At 38.2% G+C, this 22,921-nt stretch overlaps 1 protein-coding gene across 5 annotated transcripts in view; it reads right to left on the bottom strand.

The window, feature by feature from the left end:
• Nucleotides 1-22,921, bottom strand: part of ADAMTSL3 (ADAMTS like 3) — a 205,567-nt gene that overhangs the window by 90,993 nt on the left and 91,653 nt on the right. For all 5 annotated transcript variants that reach the window (XM_054213630.1, XM_054213629.1, XM_054213632.1 and 2 more), the window contains 3 exons: nucleotides 10,910-11,037; nucleotides 8,520-8,565; nucleotides 1,256-1,492 (listed from right to left, as the gene is read on the bottom strand). In XM_054213630.1, coding sequence (XP_054069605.1) covers nucleotides 1,256-1,492; nucleotides 8,520-8,565; nucleotides 10,910-11,037 — 411 coding nt within the window. The remainder of the gene's footprint in view (nucleotides 1-1,255; nucleotides 1,493-8,519; nucleotides 8,566-10,909; nucleotides 11,038-22,921) is intronic.

Here is a 22,921-nt window from a genome sequence, read left to right on the forward strand (position 1 = left end):
CTCTGTGTGGAGGGTGGTAGATGTTTGAAGTCACTCTAGGAGATACTGGAAACCCCACCGCGCTCTGAGCAACAAAAACACAGAGCTCCATTGGATTCAGTCATTCAATGACACTCATGTGCTGCAAGGGACAAACAGCAAAGGCTGCTGTAGACGTACCACCTAGAAAAGGCTTTGACAGGATGAAAGCTTGTATTAGAAGAGGAGACATCACTAAGAATACTGCAAAAGAAATGTTATTTGGCAAGTGCTTCCAGAGTTTATAGAGGTATATCCTATTTTAAATGCGCAGGGTAATTAACACTGCTGGATACCACTGTGAAGTACTATTGACAAATGCGGCCTCTTGAAGGGGAAAACTGTAAGGAATTCTTCTTCTGTTTCAGAGGCAGCAGATGCATTGTGTGTTGGCACGACTGGTATTGGAACTGTAGTATACATAGAAGTCACATAAAACCCACAGCAAGGTCCAGATCATATATTAATGCTGCCATAATCCGTGCACCACTCTTCTGCCAGATGTGTCAGATTTTCCCCTATAACGGAGCTATTTTGCTCACTGTGCCATATCCTGCATTTTTGAGTCGCACACATTATAGGCATTTAACAGAGCAACAGCCACTTGCAGAGAAAGAAAACTAATTGCAATAATATATCCGTTCTATATAAAATTATTCTGTTCATAAAAGTTAAGATTGCGATATTATTTTGTTAGTGAGACATGGGCAAAGCTGACAAGCCTCAAATATTATAACTCTCTGTTTTTACACCGACTGTGTAAAGTCAATAGCATAATTCAAATAATAACAATAAATATATCTAGAAATGTAGATATCCAGTAAAAAGATACTAAAAATCAATTCATTCAATCACAAGATAAACTCATTCGACCCATACAACAAGACAGTCATAAACACACACCTGCCATTCTGGGCTGGATCTCATAAAATGTCAAATTTTCTCCTTAACAGAGTTTGTAAGATATAAGACTCAGAGAAGGTGTAAAATGAAATGGAAGGCCTCATCACACCCTAATAGACATACTAAAGGCTAGAAACTAGTTTCATTAATTTTTACACATATAAATAGAAGAGTGAGTGGATGGTACTGAGCTTTTATTTATATATAAAAATATCAATGGCTGCGGCAGTCAGGAACTTTTGTGTGCAAGAAAGGGAAACAACCACAAAGGGCCAGCTTATGAGCAAAATGCCTCACAACAAAGGTCACGTTTAGATTTACACCATGAACATACCTGGCATATTCCACTGATGCACATATCCAAGGATTCAGTATTGCAACGAGTACCATCTAGTACTTTTGGGGCCAGCTCCACAACCAAGTTCTTCCCCAGAGCTTGACATTTCAGGGCACACGGTGCAGTAGGATCATTATACACAGGGATCCACTCGTAAAAATGTCCCTGGTATTTGACATCGTTGTAGGCTGAACACTGCTGTGCTCTAAAGTCACCGACATCTGAAGGGCAGTCCTGAAAACAAACCAAAGGACGTATTTTTTTCAAGAAGGGAATACTTTGCATTTGCAATAAAGTTATCTGATGAATTACACGGAATCTGTTCAAGGGAGGCTTGGTTCATGAACCGATCCGCTATGACAAATATGCCATATTGCAAAGTTTTACTGTGTGTATTAAGACAATTCATGTTGCTTAATCCATTGCTTGCAGCGCAAGTAACAGAATATCACATACAGTCCAGTAATAACAAGATAACTGATATGAGAGGAAAATTAAAAATGCTACTTTTTATGATGTTATATAGTACATTTAAAATCTGGTTTTGTAATAAGATTTAGCTTCTAAAAGAATCTATATATTTTAAGTGACTATAATGAGATGTCTGACATTTAATATTTCTCTTTTCAATAGCTTTTTCCACTTAAGGATTTCTGAGTGGTCTGCAGTTATTCATCAGTTCACGTGTCAGAGTAATGAAAGAGGTATTATTGCTACTTATACATAAAGAAATAAAAATTTGTCTAATTAATTGTTCAGTATTGCTCAGAAAGGGGACAAGAGCATTAGGAGGAGACACCAGAACTTTCAGTCTAATTATAAACCACCTTCACCTCATGGAAGCAAGTAAGACTTCCTTTGTTGAAATAAAATATACTTCAGATTGGTTACTACAGATCATATAGTTCCAGGTTTAATGAGACAGTTCCGTACCTCCTCCCATACAGAGCCTGGGCATATACAGCTGAAAGACCAAATATGAGAACTGTTCAAAATAATATATTCTAAAATATTTTTTTCTACATAAAGCATTGCACCCAAACGATGATGTTAATACTGAACTACAGTGACAGGAATGGAGACGAATACAGATTTATTCGAAAATAACTTTGGTAAAGTACTGACGAAAGAGTTAGTGTGTCAAACAATTTCTCACTAAAGACTTCATTTCAAGGTATGTCCAGTGTCAAATAGTCCATACGCCAGACTGAAAGGATATTCTTCCAAAAATTCCACTGGCACATATAAGCCAGATGTGAGGCTGATTTTAACAAAGTTTTGTTTTCATTGGATGTAAGACTGAAAGATTGTGATGTGTCAGCTGAACTCATGGAACTTATTACTAAGTATTAGTTAACAACACTAATCCTGAACACAGCTTCAACCTTATCAGTAAACTGAACCTTCCCTGGAAAAAAGCTAACGAAATAGTAAGTGCATTACGCAGTACTGGAGATTAAAAAATACGTGAGAAATGTTTGAATATTAGTCTGATGCCCTCAGCAATGTTGTGCTGACACCATTTCGCTCACATGAATCTGGATGAGTTGGCATTGCATTAGCTTAATACTTCGTCAATGCCTTAGATTTTTTTCACCATAGAAAACAGTAATCTAGAAGCTGTCTCTGATTTATTTGTAGCCTGCATAAAACACCTTCTAAAATCGATATTCTCTCTACTGATCAACACGTGGGGTTTCTGCAGCTGAGCAGCGAGCGATTCACTGTGTGTTCCCAGCAACACTTTTCAACTCTGTCCAGTGTTACACCTTACAGTGAGAATAACTCAGAATGATGCTAAGGCATTTTGTGTTATTTTTAATCTGGGATAATTCTAGTTTGAGCCATGTTATTTTAAATTATAAAATGATGGAATAAGACAAGGAGAAATTACAGTTACTGTAATTCTTTGAGAGTTGTACCTCTGCAAAATACCACAAGCGAGAGCTTCTACACCCTTATTCACTGCAGTCACTCCTGAGAAATTCACCAAGTTTGCACTGGTGTAAATGAGAGCAGAATTTGGCTCTGACTTATCTGTCACCTCTCATTTTCCACAATAGCAAGTCTAAAAAGCAGAGAGGACTTCAGAGTTCATATGGATACCATATGGTTCCCTTCCACCGTCACAAATAGAGGAGTAGCTAAGGAGAAAAATAATAAGTGGAAGTTAGATTCAGGTAAAGTTAGAAGCAATACTTCGGAGTAGTGTTATTCGGCCGTGCACAGCTACATTTTCATCACAAAGAATTAAAGAGCTATCTGTAAAACAGGCAGAGCGATGGCCTCAGGCTGAGTTTTGACAGGCAGTTGTTACAAATCATTATCACTCGGTGTTGATGCAATGCCAAGATACAAACACCACAATGTCAGGATGTCAATCCGTGGTTACTGTATGTTTCTCATTGCTTCAACACAATGCAGCTCCTTCCTTCCACTCGCTTCCTGGCTGCTTGAGAGCAAGTGAATTCTCATCTCCCTATTCTGTTTTGGCATCTTCAAAGAACACACAGCAATCCTGACAGCTCGATTCATATGCCAGCTCCACCTGCTTTACGTTTGAGCTGTGTTCAAAAGCAGGAGCATAAAAAGAGCATCACAAAGGGATATCAAAGGGCTGAAATTATTATCACTTGCATTATATCAGAATTTGGACGGCAACCAAGTTCATATCCTTGTTTTCCTGGGAACAATAAATATTTGTATAGAGAAAGGAGTTTATAATGTAAACAGAAAGACAGCTAAGCACAGAGAGGAATGTAATCAAGACAACAAGAGGATTTGTAAACTTCAGGTTAATTGCATTAGAGTGGATTAGAAAAGGGAGAGGGAGTTTAAAAAATAGAAAGGAAAAGGGGGCGGCAAAATGTGAGAGAACTAGGCAAGGGTGACACACGTTTGGGAAGTGGGCAAGGCCACGCCGTCAGGCAATGATACATGGGCCCCAATCCTCATCCTGTTTGTATGTTTTTTTGGTTTTAACCTATTTCAGACAGAAATTCATTCCGTCATTCCCTCTTCCCTCTCAATATTCCACATTTTTTTCTTGTTTGTTAAATATTTTTGCTGCTAATTTCAGTATTTTTCAGACTTCTTAACTTCAGCAATAGCTTTTGTTTTACACTCGACCCACTGAACCATAGCCAGGCCCTTTGTAGGTTCATACACTACACAAGGAGCTGAGGACGTATCTGAGGTCTAATACATGAAAATGTTGGCAAAATAATCGCATCCAGATCTTGTAGTAGAATGAAGCATATTTACGACATGACTTATGAACATATCATTAGACAGACAGATCTGAAAAAGATGCTTGAGACATGACTACCATGCAGGTTAAAAATACATATATATATATATATTCCCATTCCTTTTGTGACAGATGATTAAAAACTACTGCATTTAAGGGCTGGCTTCTTATGTATCATTTGAGTTTTGGCAGTGAGCACTCTTAGCCCTTGAAAACAAAGCTAACCTGGGAAATCTGTATCTTTGTAGGCAATGTTCATGTACAAAATATGAAGGTTGCATCAGACCCTGTGGTTCCTGCCAACAATTACTCCACTGAAAAAAGCACAAAAGAGAAGGCAAGAAAATTCCCAGTAAAAACGATGACACCAAAGAAAGTCTAGCCCTTTGTCTAGTTTTATTCTTTGAATCGCATTTTGTTGAAACCCAGCCAAAACCGATGAAGTCATTGTTTTGTTTTCTTTTTGAAATTAGCTTCAGGTTCTTTGTTTTTCCTCCACAATTTTCAGGCCACTTGTTAAGTAAAATCAAGATACCTGAGCTAGAAACCACCCTAGCCACAAGAGCCATATGGTCCATCAGCATTATAAATACAACAAATAAATGAACAGATTAGAGAGAAACTATGCAACTCAAGGTGAAGTATTATAGACCTAAAGTAGGCACAGTTCAGCCAAGATTTTCTGAATGGGATAAATGAGCTGGTTAAGAAGCGGATACCGGGACAATAATCTGATGAATACGTTGAACAAGAGTGAGCATTATCTGCATATCATAAAAGTTTATAATGGAATTAAACATGGGGAAATGTGTTACAAAGTAGTGTTTTTTCTTACTGTAGAAGAGTCACTCTGGCAAACGTGTAAGTGACTTTTTGGCATATAAGAATGTGAAATTTATGGGGAAATGGCCCAAATAACTTGTTCTATGAATAGGACCCTAAAGGATTATCTTAAACACTTCCATATAGCGCACATCATAGCATTAGAATGTAACAGTATATACAAAAATGGAAATATTAAAAAAGAGGGGTTAAGAAAGACTGAAAATCTCATTGAACAGCATATAATGAATAGTTTATATAGTTTATTTCTCCAATGTCTCTATAAGAAAAGCTGAAAGCATACACACACAGTTTTAGGAAATCGTGCACCTGGCATCTCAGTTATGACAGAAAGATAAGCAAGCTAAACCTATGCCTTAATCCCAGCAATTATTTTGTTGCTAAGACCTTGAATTAATTTTTTGATTGAAATATCACTAATATTATTCTGGAACTACGCTTGAGTTCAATGAACTTACTACTATTCTATTACAAATCCAGATGAAACCAATTTTCTGGTAAAATGATTCTTGTTCTTTTCATTAGAATGACACACATATTAAGTTGTGCTTCATTTGTACTCCCCAATATAGATGTTAGTGTTGTAATGTATCATGTAGCAAAATTACATTTGCAGACAACTTTACACAGTGTATATATACTGAATGTCTCATGTGGTTAACAATAATACCTACTAATATGGAAAGAAACTAGTATAAACTCTTAATTTTCAAACTAAAATTTTACTCCAAAAGTGAGAAGAATTCATTAAAAATAACGCTTTGGGGAAAATGATACAATTTGAAACAAAACTGGCCTAGGTAGTCCCAGGTTTACATTAGGTGTAAACTCCCATTTCAAGGTTAAGTCAGGTCTGATGCTGGGTGTGAATTCAGTGACGCCAAGTTCAAAGATTAACTGTATTAACAGTGGAAATCTCACGAAATATATTTTTCTCAGGAGTTCTCCATTATCTGATCCATACTCTAGGAAAAACCGTTCCTGAGAGATTCTGGCTGTATCTGAACTGAAATGGAAACCTGATCCCTTTCAGACATGCCCCAAAAGCAGAACTGTAAAGGCAGCTTCCTGTCTGGAAATTAACATTTGAATCATCATAAATTCAAACAGATTCACATGCAAGACGCTTGCCACTTATCGTTTTAAAATAAGTCCTAAAGTTAAAAAACAGGCCCCAGTGACTTCAGAAAAACTCCCTGGGAGTTCAGAAAGGATATGGTAATCATCTTAATTTTCTCTATGCTGAAGCAAAAAGTGCCTTCATTTCCATTACATTTTTACTGCATAATCCTTAAAACGAGCATTGCCCACAATTGCTCTTACGTATCCTAAAAGCACATAGACCTCTGCTTACAGCAGAAAATACGCCCAAGTGGATCTCATCTTTCTCCTTTTTCTGTACACTGGGTTGTTTTCTGGTCCTTTCGCCAGAAGAACAAGGTGTACTACGTTGACTTCCTTGTGCCGTTGGGTAGGAAGCTGCAGTGCCCAGGCTGGAGCAGAGGTATGTTACTGTATGCAATGCATACAACTAGATATCTAGTTAAGGAACGGAGCAAATAGATTTTACAGTTTGTTTACCGCTTACACACTGGCTGGCCGTAATTTACCTTATCACACAGCTTTAACGGATTATGGTATTTTTTGCATGTGGCATTTTTATTTAGGAGCTAAGGACGTTGTGCACAAAACTGCTAGGCCTTTTCTTCTGAAAGGGCAAGTGACAGGTTTTGTCTCCAGAATCTGATTTTTGCATGCACAGGGCCGGATTCATTAATCACTTCCACTAGCTTCTGCCAGCAGAAATTTAGGCTGTGAGCCGCTGTGGTGGAAAATCCATCCAACGCTGAGGAGTGGAGTGTTGGAGCAATTCAAGGTGCTAGCAAGCCTTGTTCTCGAGGAGGGCAGAAGCCAACTGGCACACGAGAAATGGTAGGTGTGGCAAACTGAAGAGTGGGAATGGCCAGTTCTCCCAGGAGATACACTGGTTCAACATATTTACTGGGCAACTTCCAGTGTCAGGCCTCCTAAGGAGAACATGTCATACTTCCCAGCTGCCTGCTGCTGGCAGGAATCACAGGGCTGGCAGTGACGTGAGTATCGCCTGCTCTTGCCTGGGTATAACTCAACCCAAGGGAACTGCAGGCCTCACCTTTTAAGGGGTATTTGTGTGAAAAATGCTGCCTTTCTCCCAGAGCCAGAAGCAGATTAATAAATTGCACTACAGTAAAAAAAAAAAAAAAAAAAAAGAAAAGATGCTTTAGTACTTTAATTACTTATCTACCTTCTCACTTTTCTGGGATGGGATTATACAAATGTCACACTGTACCGTAAGGTAACCCGTGCAAGGAGGTGACTGCTGACCATAAACCCTCCTGAATTATCGTGTTTGTACGCGTGGCCTGTCGATCAGTGGTATCGCAAAGTCCCGCATGAGCTGCACACCTTGAAGGGACTACAGCATCTGGGGTGAAAGGCAGCAGCTGTTCAAACAGCACAAAGCATCCCTACAAATCAGTTGGGCACAAGTCGTGAAGTATGCTGTGTGAGACTGGTTTTCATAAAACGTGTCTGTAAAAATAAAATGTGATTGCATCACAGTAACAGCAACTGTATAGTCAAAACTCCAGCTTTACATTCAGTCACAGCAATCATCTATGCCAGTGTACCTGAATATACGTGCTTTTGCATAAAGATCTGGGCTTAGGCGAGCGGAGGGAATATAAGGAGCAATTATCCAATTCAAGTTTTGAAAGGGACACAGGCCATTAACCTCTTTGCTCATGTGAAGGGTGCCCCTGTATCATTAATGATCACAAATGATCAGGAGCTTGGTTTAATGTTTCATCTGAAAGACAGCACCCCCAGGAAAAGCACTTGCTAGTTTAAGATGAGAACTGATTCGTTAATCCTTCAAAATGTGTAACTCTTCTAATAAATGATATAAAACATTCTGAATCACAATTGGCACTATAATTTCAAAAGAAAACGTCCATTTGGGAAGCCTAAATTTGAGAGCTTGTGGTGTCATGCAGACTGGAATCTTTTAAAATGGTAATAATGATGGAAAGAAAATTATGCCCCATAAGGTTTTAAATGAGAAGCGGCATTTCTTAAACTTTAACACATTGTTTGAATAAGTAAAATAGGATTAAAGGCCAGACTCACATTACTACTGCAGGTTTTGTATCGAATATTCCGACCTTCACAATTCCTGAAAAACAGAGTGAAAATGGTTACACTGCATAACTCCAAAACACAACCCTGCCTGTCTTACAGCTAGTTATTCTCTTGAAAATTAGACTTCTATTGCTACTGCCCTACCATAATTCGGACTCAAAACACAAGGTTTAAATACAAAGGGGATCTGGGGACTCAACAGGTTACGCTGCTGTCTCTCTTCAGCAAAGAACGGGTGGCTTTCCCTGTAAGCCCAATTTACTGCAAACCTTATGAAAAACACATTTATTTTGTGAAAAAGATTTCACAAAGCATCCCTAAGCCTGATCTATGCTGACCGCAGCAAAGCTACTTGTAATCCACGGGATGTAACCCAGAGGAAAAGAGGATCAGAAAAACTAAGCAATCCTTTAATCAAGCATAAGGCTAACGAGCATTAATTTTCCTTTCTCCTATTTTGTTTAGGAAAGAAAAAACAGCCTCAAACCTTTCCTTTCTCCCAAACCCCAATGCAATACTTTTGAAGAACAGCATGTAATTTTACTGACCCAAAGCCACAAGAGCAGAATTAATAATTTTAAATGAAATATCATTCTCGTGGACTGCAAGCATTTCTAAGGTCCCCAATGCATGTGAATCCTGAAACCCAGGCAATTCTGATCCTCAGCAAAGTCTGTTTTTAGTCGCTGAAATAACAGGCATATAATCAAGTCATGATTATTTATTGTGGTCTCATAAATATAGTGGGTGGGTTTCACGCTTTTTTTAGGGACACAGTTTGCCAAACTTCTGAATAACTGACGGGCACTTCTGCGCAGGGTAAGATACTCTTCTCCTTAAGAATGGCAAAATCAGGCCCTTGAATGAACTGAAAATGTATTTCAAATGACTTAACAGGAAATTATAATCAGCGATGTCTCCAAAAATCAGGAATAGTGTTTTGGAATGATCCCTTCATACCAAAAAGACCTGGCTTACACTGAAGAATGCATGAAATGTATAGCTGGCGATTTACAGCTCTTGAACTAAATTTTCCACTTTTTGCATGAAATTTGATTGCAAATATTAAAAAATTCTTTAATATGTGTGAGGGATTGAAAAATACCATTTGAACAGGAAAAAGCCACGGATGCCTGGAGCAAGAGTTCAACCAGCTCAGCTGAAGGCACAACTCTCCAAGCTCAAGATATTACATGTCTCAAGTTTCCAAACTTTCACAAGAATGATTGCATCACAACATGCAGGTTAAAAATGTTTATGGTACCTACAAACGTGAAAACTTTGTTTCACAATTGCGCATTTCCTGGACATTACAACAACAATAAAACACAGAAAAAAATCCTCTTTTTTAAACTACACATTTGTTAAGTTATGGAAAACATATGTTTTTCACAGGGGAACACATTAAAAATATTAATAAAACCACAGTGGAATTTATATTGCTACAATTTATTGAGCTCGTTTCACAGTCCCTAACACACTGGTAGAATATCATGGCTTCTTGGTGGAAATATTACTTTTCTCGAAGATCTTTGTGCATTTAGCACTAAAAGAAACAGGCAGTATTTTAATCAATCATTTTTACCTACATATTTCATACAGTTTGCACTTAACTAGCGTATCACACTACAAGCATTCTTTAAGAAAAATTGACTTCCTGGGTGATAACTGCATTTACCTTAAAAAAAAACAACCTCAACAAAATAGAAATTTAAACATAATCAGCAGCTTTAAAAACATATAAGAAGAATTCAACTAAAGCAAGCAATTATGGACGCCAGCACAGATGCTGCTAAGCTGGTTGGGATCTTTTCTCGCCTGACGCCAGGCCTATTGCATTACTCATACTTTTAGGATTGTGGCAACAAGTCCTACATTAGTCCAGCTTTACTACTGAGGTAAATTGTTTTCACCGCGTACACTGTTCTCTTCAAGCTGCACTAAGGCTTACCCACGAAAACATATGGCCACCAGGACCACTGCATAGAGAGAACTGGCAGAGGAAAAGTTTCCTAGCAGAAAGCAGCATTTGCTCCATCTACACGTGGAGTAAGTCACTCGGTTTTTGCTACAGGGAAGACATGGAGGAGCCTGCACTTGAACATTACTTGAAATAATGTTAATGCAGCTTGAAATAATTTGTATGCAGGTTAACCCACCATTCGCTTTGTATTACAGTTCTACCAGAGTTGAAGGCTAAGATATTTATCTAATATATTGCAAAAATATATTAAAAGCAGTATTTCATGACACTTGATCTGTACACAGCACTTGGTTCCAGAAGCAGAAGCAGCAACGCTTCTCTACAGAGAGCAGCAGAGGACAGGGAAATACGGCAGAGCCGCAGAAGAGTAAACACACGTAAGCCTGTGCCTTACCTGCCATTTAAGCATCTCCTCAGCGAGTAGGAGGCTCCCCCCCCACAGGTCCGCGAGCAATCACTCCAGGCCCCCCAGGCATCCCAGGAGCCTTCCTTATCTTCATCAGAGCGGGTAATTCTGGACGTCTGGAAAAAAAAAAAACAACCCAGAAGATGGAGAAGAGAAAGAAACCATATTGATTCATTTGGTATGTGTTTTACTGCTTGGCGTTAATAGTACTAAGTATATTAATTTGCTGCTTATTTACAGTATCTCAAATTTATTTACTATTTTAATATATAATAATTACATGGGAAAGGAAGCGGAGGTCTTTCAAGATACAGTGTATTTGATACGTTGCCTTCTGCCAAAGGACTGCAATGTCCGAACAGGCTGTCATTCCCAACGCGCTGTGTGGGAAACTACACACCTGATCTTAAGCAGCAAGGCCAGGCAGCACGTTCTGAGCAGCCTGCTGGGCTTTCCAAAATCCTGACCAAAGGAGTTTCATATCCAGGACTAACAAGGGGACTAAAATACCTTTTTATCTCCTCAAATGTGCCTGCGCTCAACAGTAGCACAGAAATTAAGCACTTTAAATCTTTACCAGAATTGCAATCAGGGAAGCAAACCAAGAATACAGCTTCATTACAAAAAGTGCTATTAATTTGAGAGAGATCAGGGAAAAATGCTTGAAAAGTGATTTTTAGGCTAATGCAACTAAACCCTAATTTAAGCTTAAATTCACTTACACAGGCTTCAAAAACATATACTATATATACCATATTATATTCAAAAACATTATGATATATACCATAAATATAATAGTTACAGATTTGTCAGAAAACCCACAATTCTGCTTGACCCCTTAAAAAAGTAATTGTTCACATGCATTGCATCCTGTTTAAGAAAACTGTTATTTCCCAGAGAAAATTCTCAAAACGTTTTAGAACATAGTAGCTTAACACAGTAGTTCAATATTAAAAAGTAACACGAATCAAATTATTCAAAAATGTCCTGCTTTAAGAGAGTACATTTTGGTTTATGATTTTCTTCATGAAGAAAGCATAGGAAAATCAAATTCAGGATTTCCCCAAGTATTTCTTTGACTTCACTACAATTGTTCAGCAACTGTTCCATTTACAGCTTTCATACTTTCATTCCTCTGTCCCTGCAACCTTTAAAATTTCTCTCTTGAAAAAACATGCACAGGTTCTTATAACAAAACATCAAACATAATGATCCCCTGGGAGCTGTCAGACATATGATAGGCCTGTTATCATAAAGAAATTAAGATTTTAGAACCCTAAATTACACCTAGGCTGAGATGAAAACACTAATTTCTCTAATCACCCCAGTGACAGAGTTTGCACATAGCTGTTACGTTATTATGTTGGTAATAGTTTATTAACATCATCATGAAAGTCACATTATGCATAAAAATGAGGCAACAAGTCGTTTATCTCAGGTGACAGAGAATATTGACCGATATTTACTCTGCCCCAATATAATCACAAATGAGAGAACACGAAGAGTTCATCCAAGCTTTACTGAAACAACTATTTATACAGCCCATTTTTTATTCCCATTGACTTCAAAGGGCATCCAAGCAGACCTGAGATAGAGGCAATACATTCACATTACTATTTTACCTTTGACAGCATTGGAAGTCATAACTTAATCAGAATCTTTACTGTGTTTCAGAATCTTTACTCCGCCTCTCAAAAAACAAGTGCACAGAAACACCTACCAAAGGGTTATCTGTCAGCAAATGTAAGGCAAAGAGCTAAAAACATTACTAAATAAACTGCATCCAAGTAAACATTCAAGCCTTCGTAAGTGCCAAAAAATAAAATAAATGTTTAAAATGCTAACAAGGTTTTCATGAGTGACTAGATCCAGAGAAGTGCAAGAGATTAGTATGTTGTCCTAATACTAAACCAGATGAACACACTTTAATCCACGTTTTCTCTAAGAAATAACTTAAGTAAGGTCATGAGACCAAGACTTGGTCCTATTTTCTTCCAAAATCCCTCACGAAAGTGACTTAAATGCGAAGGATGTGCAATTCAAATCTTACGGTACAAGGGAGAAAAATATATGACTCTCCTTAAATTCAACAGTACAGTTAAAGTCAGCTCATCTTCAGCCGTGAAGAAAGGTGACCCACAAAAGCTACCCAGCTTGAAGTGAAAATGTCAAACAATAAAAGCAAAGCTGCTTTCCAAATAGTGCCATACGAGGAATACGACTCAATACCATGCTGTGTAGGCAAAGGGATTTTCTCCTAAATATTACAGTAAAAAAGAAAAAAAAAAATAAAAAAAATCACATGCCACAGAACTTGAAACTGGCCTGTTTCTGTGCATGAGCCGCTAGGCTTAGGATGCATTCACAGCACAGTTGTAAGTATAATGATTGAATAAGCATCATTTTAGAAACCCAAATGTCAAATAGTTAAACTTAGCTACCCGCAAGGAGAGCTAAGGACTACTCAAACACATTTTAAAGGCATTAATAAGAGCAAGCAGATTTAGTATAATAGCACTACTCCCCATAGTTAAGCAGCTAACAGAAACGTCAGCAATTTCCAGACTTTTCCATCCCTTCCTCAAAAAACCTGAGCTTGTCAAAAAGATTTTGTTAATTAGAGGATATGTTATCTCCGTTTGGACACTAAACTGCAGAAGTTGGTCTAAACACGTCAGTGGCTCCTTAACTTTCTTGCTCCCCTAAGCTTACAAATTTTACAAACACTTACTGTAAAGCTTTAAAAGCGTACTTAGGCCAATCTACCATTCCAGAAACGATAGAGGCCAGCTCTGCCAAGATCCCCGAGAAATTTTCGCGCTGGCGTTGGGTTTACTTTACATCAGAAGCCAACTCTGAAATGTCTGACACTGAAAATGGAATCAACTGCCTTCAATCTTGAACAAAAAAAGAGCTCAACACTTCCCTACAAATCACTCAGCACATGAAAATAAGTCAAGATGAACAAGAGAGTCACTTCTTTCAAATTTATGAGTGCAAAATTAAAGTTTGTCCTCTGTAACCCCAAGGCAAATGATTGGTTTTTAATATGTTGAGAAATGATTAAACTTATGCTATTAAAAAAGCAATACATGCCACTCTCTCTCTTTTAGAATAGCTAGCTTCTTTTGACAAAGCAGTGACAATGCCTAAAATAATCCTAACTTCATCATTGTATTAAAACCAGCCACGATATTAACAGACAGAATGTCATCTAAAGCCCTAAACAATGTCCAGTTGTTCACTTACCAAACTGCTTTGATAAGAGCCATTGTTCTGAACTGTATCTAATTAAAAAGCTGTAAAGACTAGAACGATCAAAGCAGACGCTTATGCCAACAAAGCCTTCTTCAGAGTCATTGACTAATTCTGTGCCCACAGTGTTGATTTAAACTCCAGCTAGTTCAAACTATTTGTCCCATGGGAAAGAGTTAAAAGCAGCTTGCACTGGCTTAGTAATTTACTAGCAAAATAATATTGATTTACTAGCTGTCTGGTTTCATAAACTCTACATATTACGTTTGTCTACACCATGGTACCAAACTGAAGTAAAATAAAGAAAAGATCATCAACATTATGATTTAAACCAACAAAACCTTGGAAGCTCATTTAGGAATTAAATCAAGAGCTAATTGCAATTGGACACAAAAGGGTATTATTGTACCTCAGGACTGCATTTGTGGTTTGCTGCTTAACTTCAATTTTTCGTGTTTTTATTGTCTTCAGTCATAATTCTAATATGGTTCAGGAGTGAAGCTTTGCTGAACCATATTAAAATGGAAGTGTTTTTCCTTCAGTTGTTTAATTTTGCAACAGATGAAGTGCAATATGTACATTAAGCATATTCATTGGGAAAATATGTATGTACCTACACATACAGACATGTGTGCATACCTGCACATGTGCACCCATGATGTAACATGATAAAGTAGAGCCACAAGTGCTGTAGTGAATCTAGATAAAATAACTTAAACCAGCTATAAACACAACCTAGATGATTTCCTGCTCTTTACGTAGAAATGGATGGCAAAAGGCACCACGCTTCCACTGGATCCAGCTATGCTAGCAGGAGTCGTACCCACTCCAAAAGCCTCGCGTGTGAACGCGGGGTTAGATACAAGCATTGCATTCAAAGCAATATTTAAGAACCTATACACTGTTCTCTGCAGAGGTCAATCCACTTTATATAACAAAGGCAGTTTCAAAATATTTCATCCCAATCTATGTAGCCAATCTATAATTCATTTTGAAAGTTTAAAAAAAAAAAAAGAGTAAGACATAACACTGCACATGGGCCTGGGCAAGGATCACTTGAATCAGGGGATGGGGAAAATAAACTACACTTGGTGACATGGGCAGAGTCGCAAAGACTGAGATGACAATATGCCAAGGTTTCCTCAAGGCCTGAGGCCCAGCAACGTGCAATCTGAGTCTCTGCTGACAACCCTCAACTGACAGAGACAGCCTTGTACACGGAGAGTTTTACTGAAAGTGTGGCACTGGTAGATTTGGACAGGGAGGAAGATGTTAGTGCCAGTTTCCTGTCTTCTGTCCAGGGCTCTGTTTTGCTTCTGTCACATATGGGCACATACTGTAACACCATGTCCTGCAAATTATTTGTGTGCGTGTGTTTTCAGGCCGTACTTGCCTTGCAGTGCACTCCTCAAAGTAACCGAGTATAGCAGAAGTGGGCACTGAGGTAAAATAAATGAAATCCAGATGTTACCATGGCTGATCATTAATCTAAAACAAGGGGATTTTTACTGTCACTTGTAACACCCAGTAAATAACAACAGCTACATTGACACACATTACAAAAATCAAACACAGTGCTGTTATATGGAGAAAAACGATTATTTGGCCAAACTTTTGTTTGGCTGTTATGAAGGATGACATAATTGTCTTGAATTTGGTCATGCAGACTTCAAAGGAGATGTGGTGCCAGAGAATGAAGGTCAGTTTATGCAGTTTTATTATTATTCAGACATCCATTACATAAGGCTTGGATATGTAAATGTTTAGCATTCAGTGTAACAAAGATTTAGCTTCTCAACAGAAATACTCCGATACCTTAAATGTTTGTTTTCCAGAGGTTTTTTTTTAGCATACATTTTTGCTTTAAATACAAACGCAAGCCAAGTGCATAGCATTTGACACATGAGAATTATTGCAGCAGAGTGTGTAATGAAAGAAACGTAGAGACCCAACACTCAGATTTATCTGCAAGACCCCCATGTGACAGTGCCTCTGCCCAAGTGACGTATCACAACACAAACTGCCCCAAATTCTGCCCCGTGACATGCCCCTGAGCACTTCCCCAGAGCAGAGTGCCCAGCTCTGCCCGGTTCTAGAAGAGATTCAGTGCACCTTCTGGGCAGCATCTACCAACGCAGACCATGCCTAGGGCCGGTCGGGTTTATAAAATGCTCTACTAAAACAGGTTAGAGTGATGTGGCTCACAAAATAAGACTTTGTCATAACAAGTAAGGATTAGTTATGCAGGAATGTATACCAATATGTCTGCTACTATGCCGACGTCAGTGCAGCTCTCTGGGTGACTGCTCTTTGTTTTTTCTCATGGCTTCTTATCGAAGTGGTTTGTATTAATTCAAAAAGGCATGCCAAACTCCAGAAGAGAATCCCCATAAGGAGGTACATTGGCACAGCTATATCATATTGCTATTTAATAACACATTGCATATAACTAAATTTCTCCGTGCAGAAATTAGATTCTTCAGATTAAATTCATCCAAGTGAAAAAACCTATTGAAGGGTATAAACACCACTTCAGTCCCACTGAAGGCCTAAATTAAGCAATACCCAAAGCTCAGTACTGGCCCTTCTCCCAGGAGTGAATTTCATCCTTGATGGTATTTTGAACAGAGATGAAGCATTTCCTTTTTATTGCTTCTTCCCACTCTCACAACCCATAAATACTATTAACACTATCCTGACTTTCAGAGTCTTCCAAAGCACAAGGTTATGTCGCTGTTCACTAACCTCCATGCGCAGCGCTGCACTATGCCACCTTCTTCTCCTCATACCTACAACAGCTCCAAACAGAGGTAGCGCAAGGAATTATGGCACTGAAGGGAAAATATCCTGCCTGAGTAGCTCTGTGATGCATTTCCCAGATTCCTCTTTCCAGACACTATACTTGGTGGAAAAGGTATCAAATTGCACTGTTGACTGTATCCGTGAGCGGAGTGCAGAACTGAAAGAACAAGTATTTACCTGCAGATAATCACTGGATATGCTATTCAGCCTCAGAACTCCATCCTTCACTTTTAACTCTGGCTGTTATGTCTATGGCTTTGCGACAAACGAGACTCGAAATCTCTTTCCCTGTTAAGGTCGCATACAAAAATGATTTACACCTCTATTTTGTACAGTCTAAGTAAGGTGTAGAATGCGTATTACAGATTTAGGAAAAGCTATTTCAGTTGTAGCAGAAACTAAATAGAAGAACAGTCAAAACTTATTTCCAGACAAATAAGAATTATTAATGAGATCTTGCGTTACCTGATTTTAGCAGAAAAACTTCCACTTGTTTCATTATGACAGATTTCAAGACGTTTCCTGATATATTTCTACTATTGCTGGGCACCTTTTATATTACCTAGTTGTGCACTGTATATATCATTAAGTTTAATAAATCTTTTACTTATAGGTACAAAAGTAAATGGTATATTTTTCTGTATGTTAAAAAGGACATATCTGGAATTATAAAATCCTGGAGAAAAAACAATGCATCATTATTTCAGACTGATGAAAAACACCTGGGAGTAAATGTAGCTATTTTAAGCAGATGTTTAGAAGTAATAAGCTTTAATATTAGTAACGCCATGTCAGTCACATTCACTATTCCTTGCACTTGGCCTTGCCACTGTGTAGGGGTGTCCACGCACTAGGAACTGACTGCAAAATGGAATCTGGTAAGAAAAAGAGCATTTCAGAAACACAAGCTGGCAAAGCTCAGTGACAGACCAGGACAATCACCAGCAAGGAATGAGCCAAAAGGCAAATGATGGACATGCTCAGCTACATGAAGGAATACATCTGGGGGCTCAGATGTAGTTTAGAGCTCTCGGTGTTGAATTCTGCAATATATTTTCATTCTACAGCAGTTTTGAATAAATTCAAATTTGAGTTTTGGAAAATAAAACATGCAAGAGAGTCACACACAGGAAATATTTACGGCGTAATTCATTTTGATACTAAACTGAAGGCGAATCCCAGCATGTTTTTCAGTATTATACTGCATCCAGATTTTCCATTGTCAGTGCGTTGCAAAATTTCATATTGACAACACAGGCCTGCACTGCAGGAGTTGTCAGGACAAAGCTGGAGGTTTTGGCAGGTGGAGCAGGGATACTTGAGGCTTTTGGCATCCAGGAAGGGATGAAATGTTGCTTGGCTGTTTGGCACCTACGAGCTAGCTGAGGCTTTTGGCACTGAAAAGAGTCTGTATCACCTCCTTTCTTCTTTGTGAGCAGTAACAGAGGGAACATGGAATTTGTGGGCATGGAGAAGGAATCGTGGTTCCCGCCCTAACAACTCCATGCAGAAAGCAACTGCATTAGTACACCCAGCTCCTGTGGTTATTTCTGCAGCTAACAGCAGCCAAGGACAGCACCTACATGTTCCTGCTAAAAGGGATCAGCACTGAAGTAGTTAAAGCATAATTTAGTTCCTATTCTTAAATTTCTGAGTTAACTACATAGTTCGGATGAGTTTATAAAGAAAAAAAAACAACAAAAAAACCCCAAAACAAACCCACACAAATTCTAGTTTTACTCACGGCTGACAGGTTGTGATGACCTACACTCAAGTCCCAGGGTACATTTTTATTATATTACTGTCTTTTAAGGAGGAGCACTTGCCTCTGTCCTCTCCTCTGGACAACAGCAATCTGCTTTATTTTCTTGGGTGATACTCCATAAATTACTATTTTTACAGATAAACGTTTAGCAAAGAAAGAAGTCCTTTTTAAAACCCTGATAAGCATGTTCCCGCAAATACACATCACTGACAGCGCACCTGACAATCCAGACTTAGTCGCCCAGGTTTTCATTCATGCTTGCCCAACTAGAGCCATACGAGCCCTGTACCTGCCTTATCTACAATGGTAAATATTATTCCACATTCAACAGTATTAGAGCACAGAGAAGGTCTTGGGGCCTGAGAACAGGGAGGAAGGCTAATAACCAACTTTGGTGATATCCAAACAGTAAGGCAAGAATCCCATGCTTCTCTAAGGCTTTTAGGTCCTGTCATACAGGACAGCTTACTGGGATATAAAGTACGAAAAAATTCTCCCTGAATTTCCAGCATTTCATTGTCGTCCAAGATTTGAAAGTACGTGTGAGGACGTAGCTGGAAATATATAAATTTCAACTCTCAAAACATATCCATTCCCCTGAATCTGCCCCATCTGAAATGGAAACTACACTGAGAAATACTTAGCATCACTCCAATTCTCTCCATTTCTAAGTGGTCTGGAGAATTATAACTTAAAGATTTGCACGTGTAGCTGGCAAACAACTCAAAAGCCACAGACCTTGGGAAACGCACAGAGGTTCTGAAAGGGAACGTAACCAAGAAAGCAATATAAATTGTAGCACTTTTTGCCCGCTTTCTCAGTAGCCAGACTGAGGCAAACACTTGCCAGGGCTTGGAAGAGAGATAAAGGCAGAATTTTAAAATAAGCAAAAAAGGAGGAATGGGATGCTTTAAAAAGTTTATAAGAAACATGATATTCCTTTTTAGAATATCATTGATTGTATTAACATTCCCAATGAAGAACTCAAAAGTTATTTCCTAATAAGCATAAAAATAATTTTTAAATTATAATCAATTACACAATATTCTCCACAATATGGTATTAAATACACAGTCCTTGCATTTGGTTGCGCAAAGAAATCTTGTCACAGACATAAGAACATTTTCATTTTCACGTGAGAAATGCAACACGCAGTCTTAATGCATTTTGACCGCAGCTTTTAAGGCTCCGTACTGTTATGCCCATTTCACAGGTGAGAACCTGACCTTAGGAAGGGGGAGGATAAGGTGCATTATGTGAGTCGCGCAGCTGAGAATTACATCTCAGTCTCCAAAGTCGGATTTTAGTGCCCCTTATTGAGCTCTTCTACCTCCTATTTTGCAACTGCAAACATCACCCTTTTTACTATGCGTATCTACAGTAGGTACAAAGCATGAAGGGGACAACAATCTTTAGGCCATTTTGATACGTTAATTATCTCTGGGCCTACTTATAAATCTGCATTAACAACATTCCATATATTTCCTGGAGTCCATAAAAGTAGTAAGAATTCATACAAGCTTTACTGAATGCTTATTCAAAATTTGCACCTGGATACACTGGGTTTTTCCACCTTCACGCTGCACGCCACATGTTCCTCATCCAGCACAAACAGCGCGGCGGGTCAGCCAGAGTCCAATGTGCAGAATTCCTCAGGTGCATAATAGAAAAAGAGATTCCAATTTCTGGGAAATATATCTGGCATTATTTTTTTGAATTACCTTATTAAATATATTTGCAAACATCCAAATAAAGGCTTTTAAATACTTTACCATGCAATTTTTAAAACTGGTCTCAAAAGTTAAAAGCTGCATCACTTCAGCACATGCAGTAGAAAGAGAAGAGCAATATTGATAAAAGGATGAGCATTGTGCCTGTGACAAAGCAGAGGATCTCCATCAGCTTCCAAAGATCACAAAGTGGCACATTGGTGCCAGACCTTTCCTGTTGAGGCTTATTTTTAAGATTTTGGGGTTTTTTCTATATGAAATTGCGATCAGACTTCGGAGATGATGTATTTTTGAATGCTTTTAAATCATGCTTTCCTTCTAAAAAAACCAGTACAAAACGAAACAAAAAACCCAAAACATTTCTCCTAAGGGTCAGCTACCTATCCCAGACTCCTCTCCTCTTGATATAATACCTTTGCCAGCTTAGGACCTTCTCGGTTCATTCTTGGTCTGTTCATTTCGTGGAGACCCACTTGACAGTAGTTGAGGAAGTCATTCCAGGGTAAAGAATGCTATGGCCAGGTATGCTATGAATTACTGAACCTCTAGAATAAAATTAATCAACAAGGTAGTAGACTTATAGTTTTCAAGTAGGAGAAAAGCAACAGGGGAGAGCACAGGGTGGGACTTCTTGTCTTGCAGCCTCCAGGTAAGCAATAAGAACATGGAGAAGAACAGACCCTGACACAAAGCCAGGAGCTGTTACCACAATCACCATCAAATTTCACTCCTGCTTATTTGTGGTGGTCCTGGTGGTATTTGCCCAAATTAATGCTGCAAACCCTAAAGTATAAGCAAGGCTATTCTGCTACATGGCATGGCATGCACACCCAATCTGACTGCACTTGGATCCCAGAGCATACAACAGATTGATATAACGGTACCTATTTATTCCTTCAACCTTATCCATTACTGTATTACGCTGAATTTGTGGAAGGGTTGATTTGCTAAGACTCTTGCGTACAAGACTTACAGACAGGTTTTGGAAAAGTAAATAAAGATAAAGAGGGAGTATGGGCGTTTAAAATTACTTATATGTTACATATTATTTACCTTACAGTTTATAACACCATGTACAAGCTTTATCCCATCACAATGATAAATGATGTATTTAAAGCAATACCCTAAAAGCAATCACTTCAAAATATACAAGTCCTTGACATGTATGTAGAGTACCCCTATACACATGCTTTTGAAAGAAAATTCACATTTTCTCTTTCTAATTGGTTACAATTTTTTTCTTTTTTTAAGAATTTGTTTAGAGGATTCGCAATGAAAAAAACCCACCGAAACCAATCCTTTTTCTCAGAAAAAAAAATTGCTACACCTCTAACTTTTAAAAGAGCCCCAATACATATCATATATTTTAAAAATTTGTTTAAAATAATTTTCCTGACTTCAGACGCTGTCTGCCAAGTTCCAGCTAGAAGCAAAATTTTATGGCTAGCTGCCAAACCTATGAATAAAAGGAGTTTATAGGGGAAATACTGACAGAAGAATAAACTGTAGCAAGAGCAGCCAGTATAGAAAAGTCTTTCCTGTGCATTTTGTCTATCCATAATTTGTAATATTCATAACCCTGGATATTGGGATATTGCACTCCTGCCTGGCTCAATTTCATGCCAATATTATCAGTAGTGCCAGACGATGATTTGGTTATAGGTATTTATACCCTATCGCTCAGATGAGGCATCCAAACTGCTCATTCGTGAGCTACAGATTCCACCCGTGTCTCCTGACTCACCCTGCTATTTAATACTATATGTAGCACTTTTAATGGTAATATTCCTATAAAAGTAATGCAAAGCAGATCACAGAACATAAGCAGATACACCTGGCAACAGAATAAATGTCAGAAGGAAAAATATTAAAGCCACATTGTTAGCTGACAGCAATTATAAGAATCCTAATTTTCCTTTGTATAAACGCAGACCGATTAAGTTTATCAATTTTGAATTGTAAAGGCATTATTTTATGTTGATGTATTTCTCACCCCTGATTTTTAAAGTAGATAACACTTTATGTAGAGCCATTTTAAATTAATCTATTGAAGGATAAGACTATTAAGCCCATAAACAAGAAGCAGTCTGACTGAAGTTAATTCTGCCCAAAGCAGCTCTAAAACTTGCCAGCCTGATCATGGTGCCTTTTTACTGTGGTATAAATCAAATTTAACAAGACGAGTTTTCTTCTCAGAGAAAACAGTTCTTGCCCATTTAACCGTGAGCTGATCTTTGGGTGATATTAAGCAATGGCATAACGGATCCAAAATCAAAATATAATTTTAGTGTTTCTTTTTATTACTCATGCTTAACTTAGAGACAAATTTAATATTTAAGTTTGCTCAATTTCACTGGCTCCGGCTGATTTCCTGCACTTCAAGAACAGTTTCATTCATTGTTGTGAAGAGCTCGCTTTCCACAAGGGTAGCCTGACTTGGAGAGGCTG

The sequence above is a fragment of the Rissa tridactyla genome, chromosome 9, assembly GCF_028500815.1.
Source record: "Rissa tridactyla isolate bRisTri1 chromosome 9, bRisTri1.patW.cur.20221130, whole genome shotgun sequence".
Taxonomy (NCBI): Eukaryota; Metazoa; Chordata; class Aves; order Charadriiformes; family Laridae; genus Rissa; species Rissa tridactyla.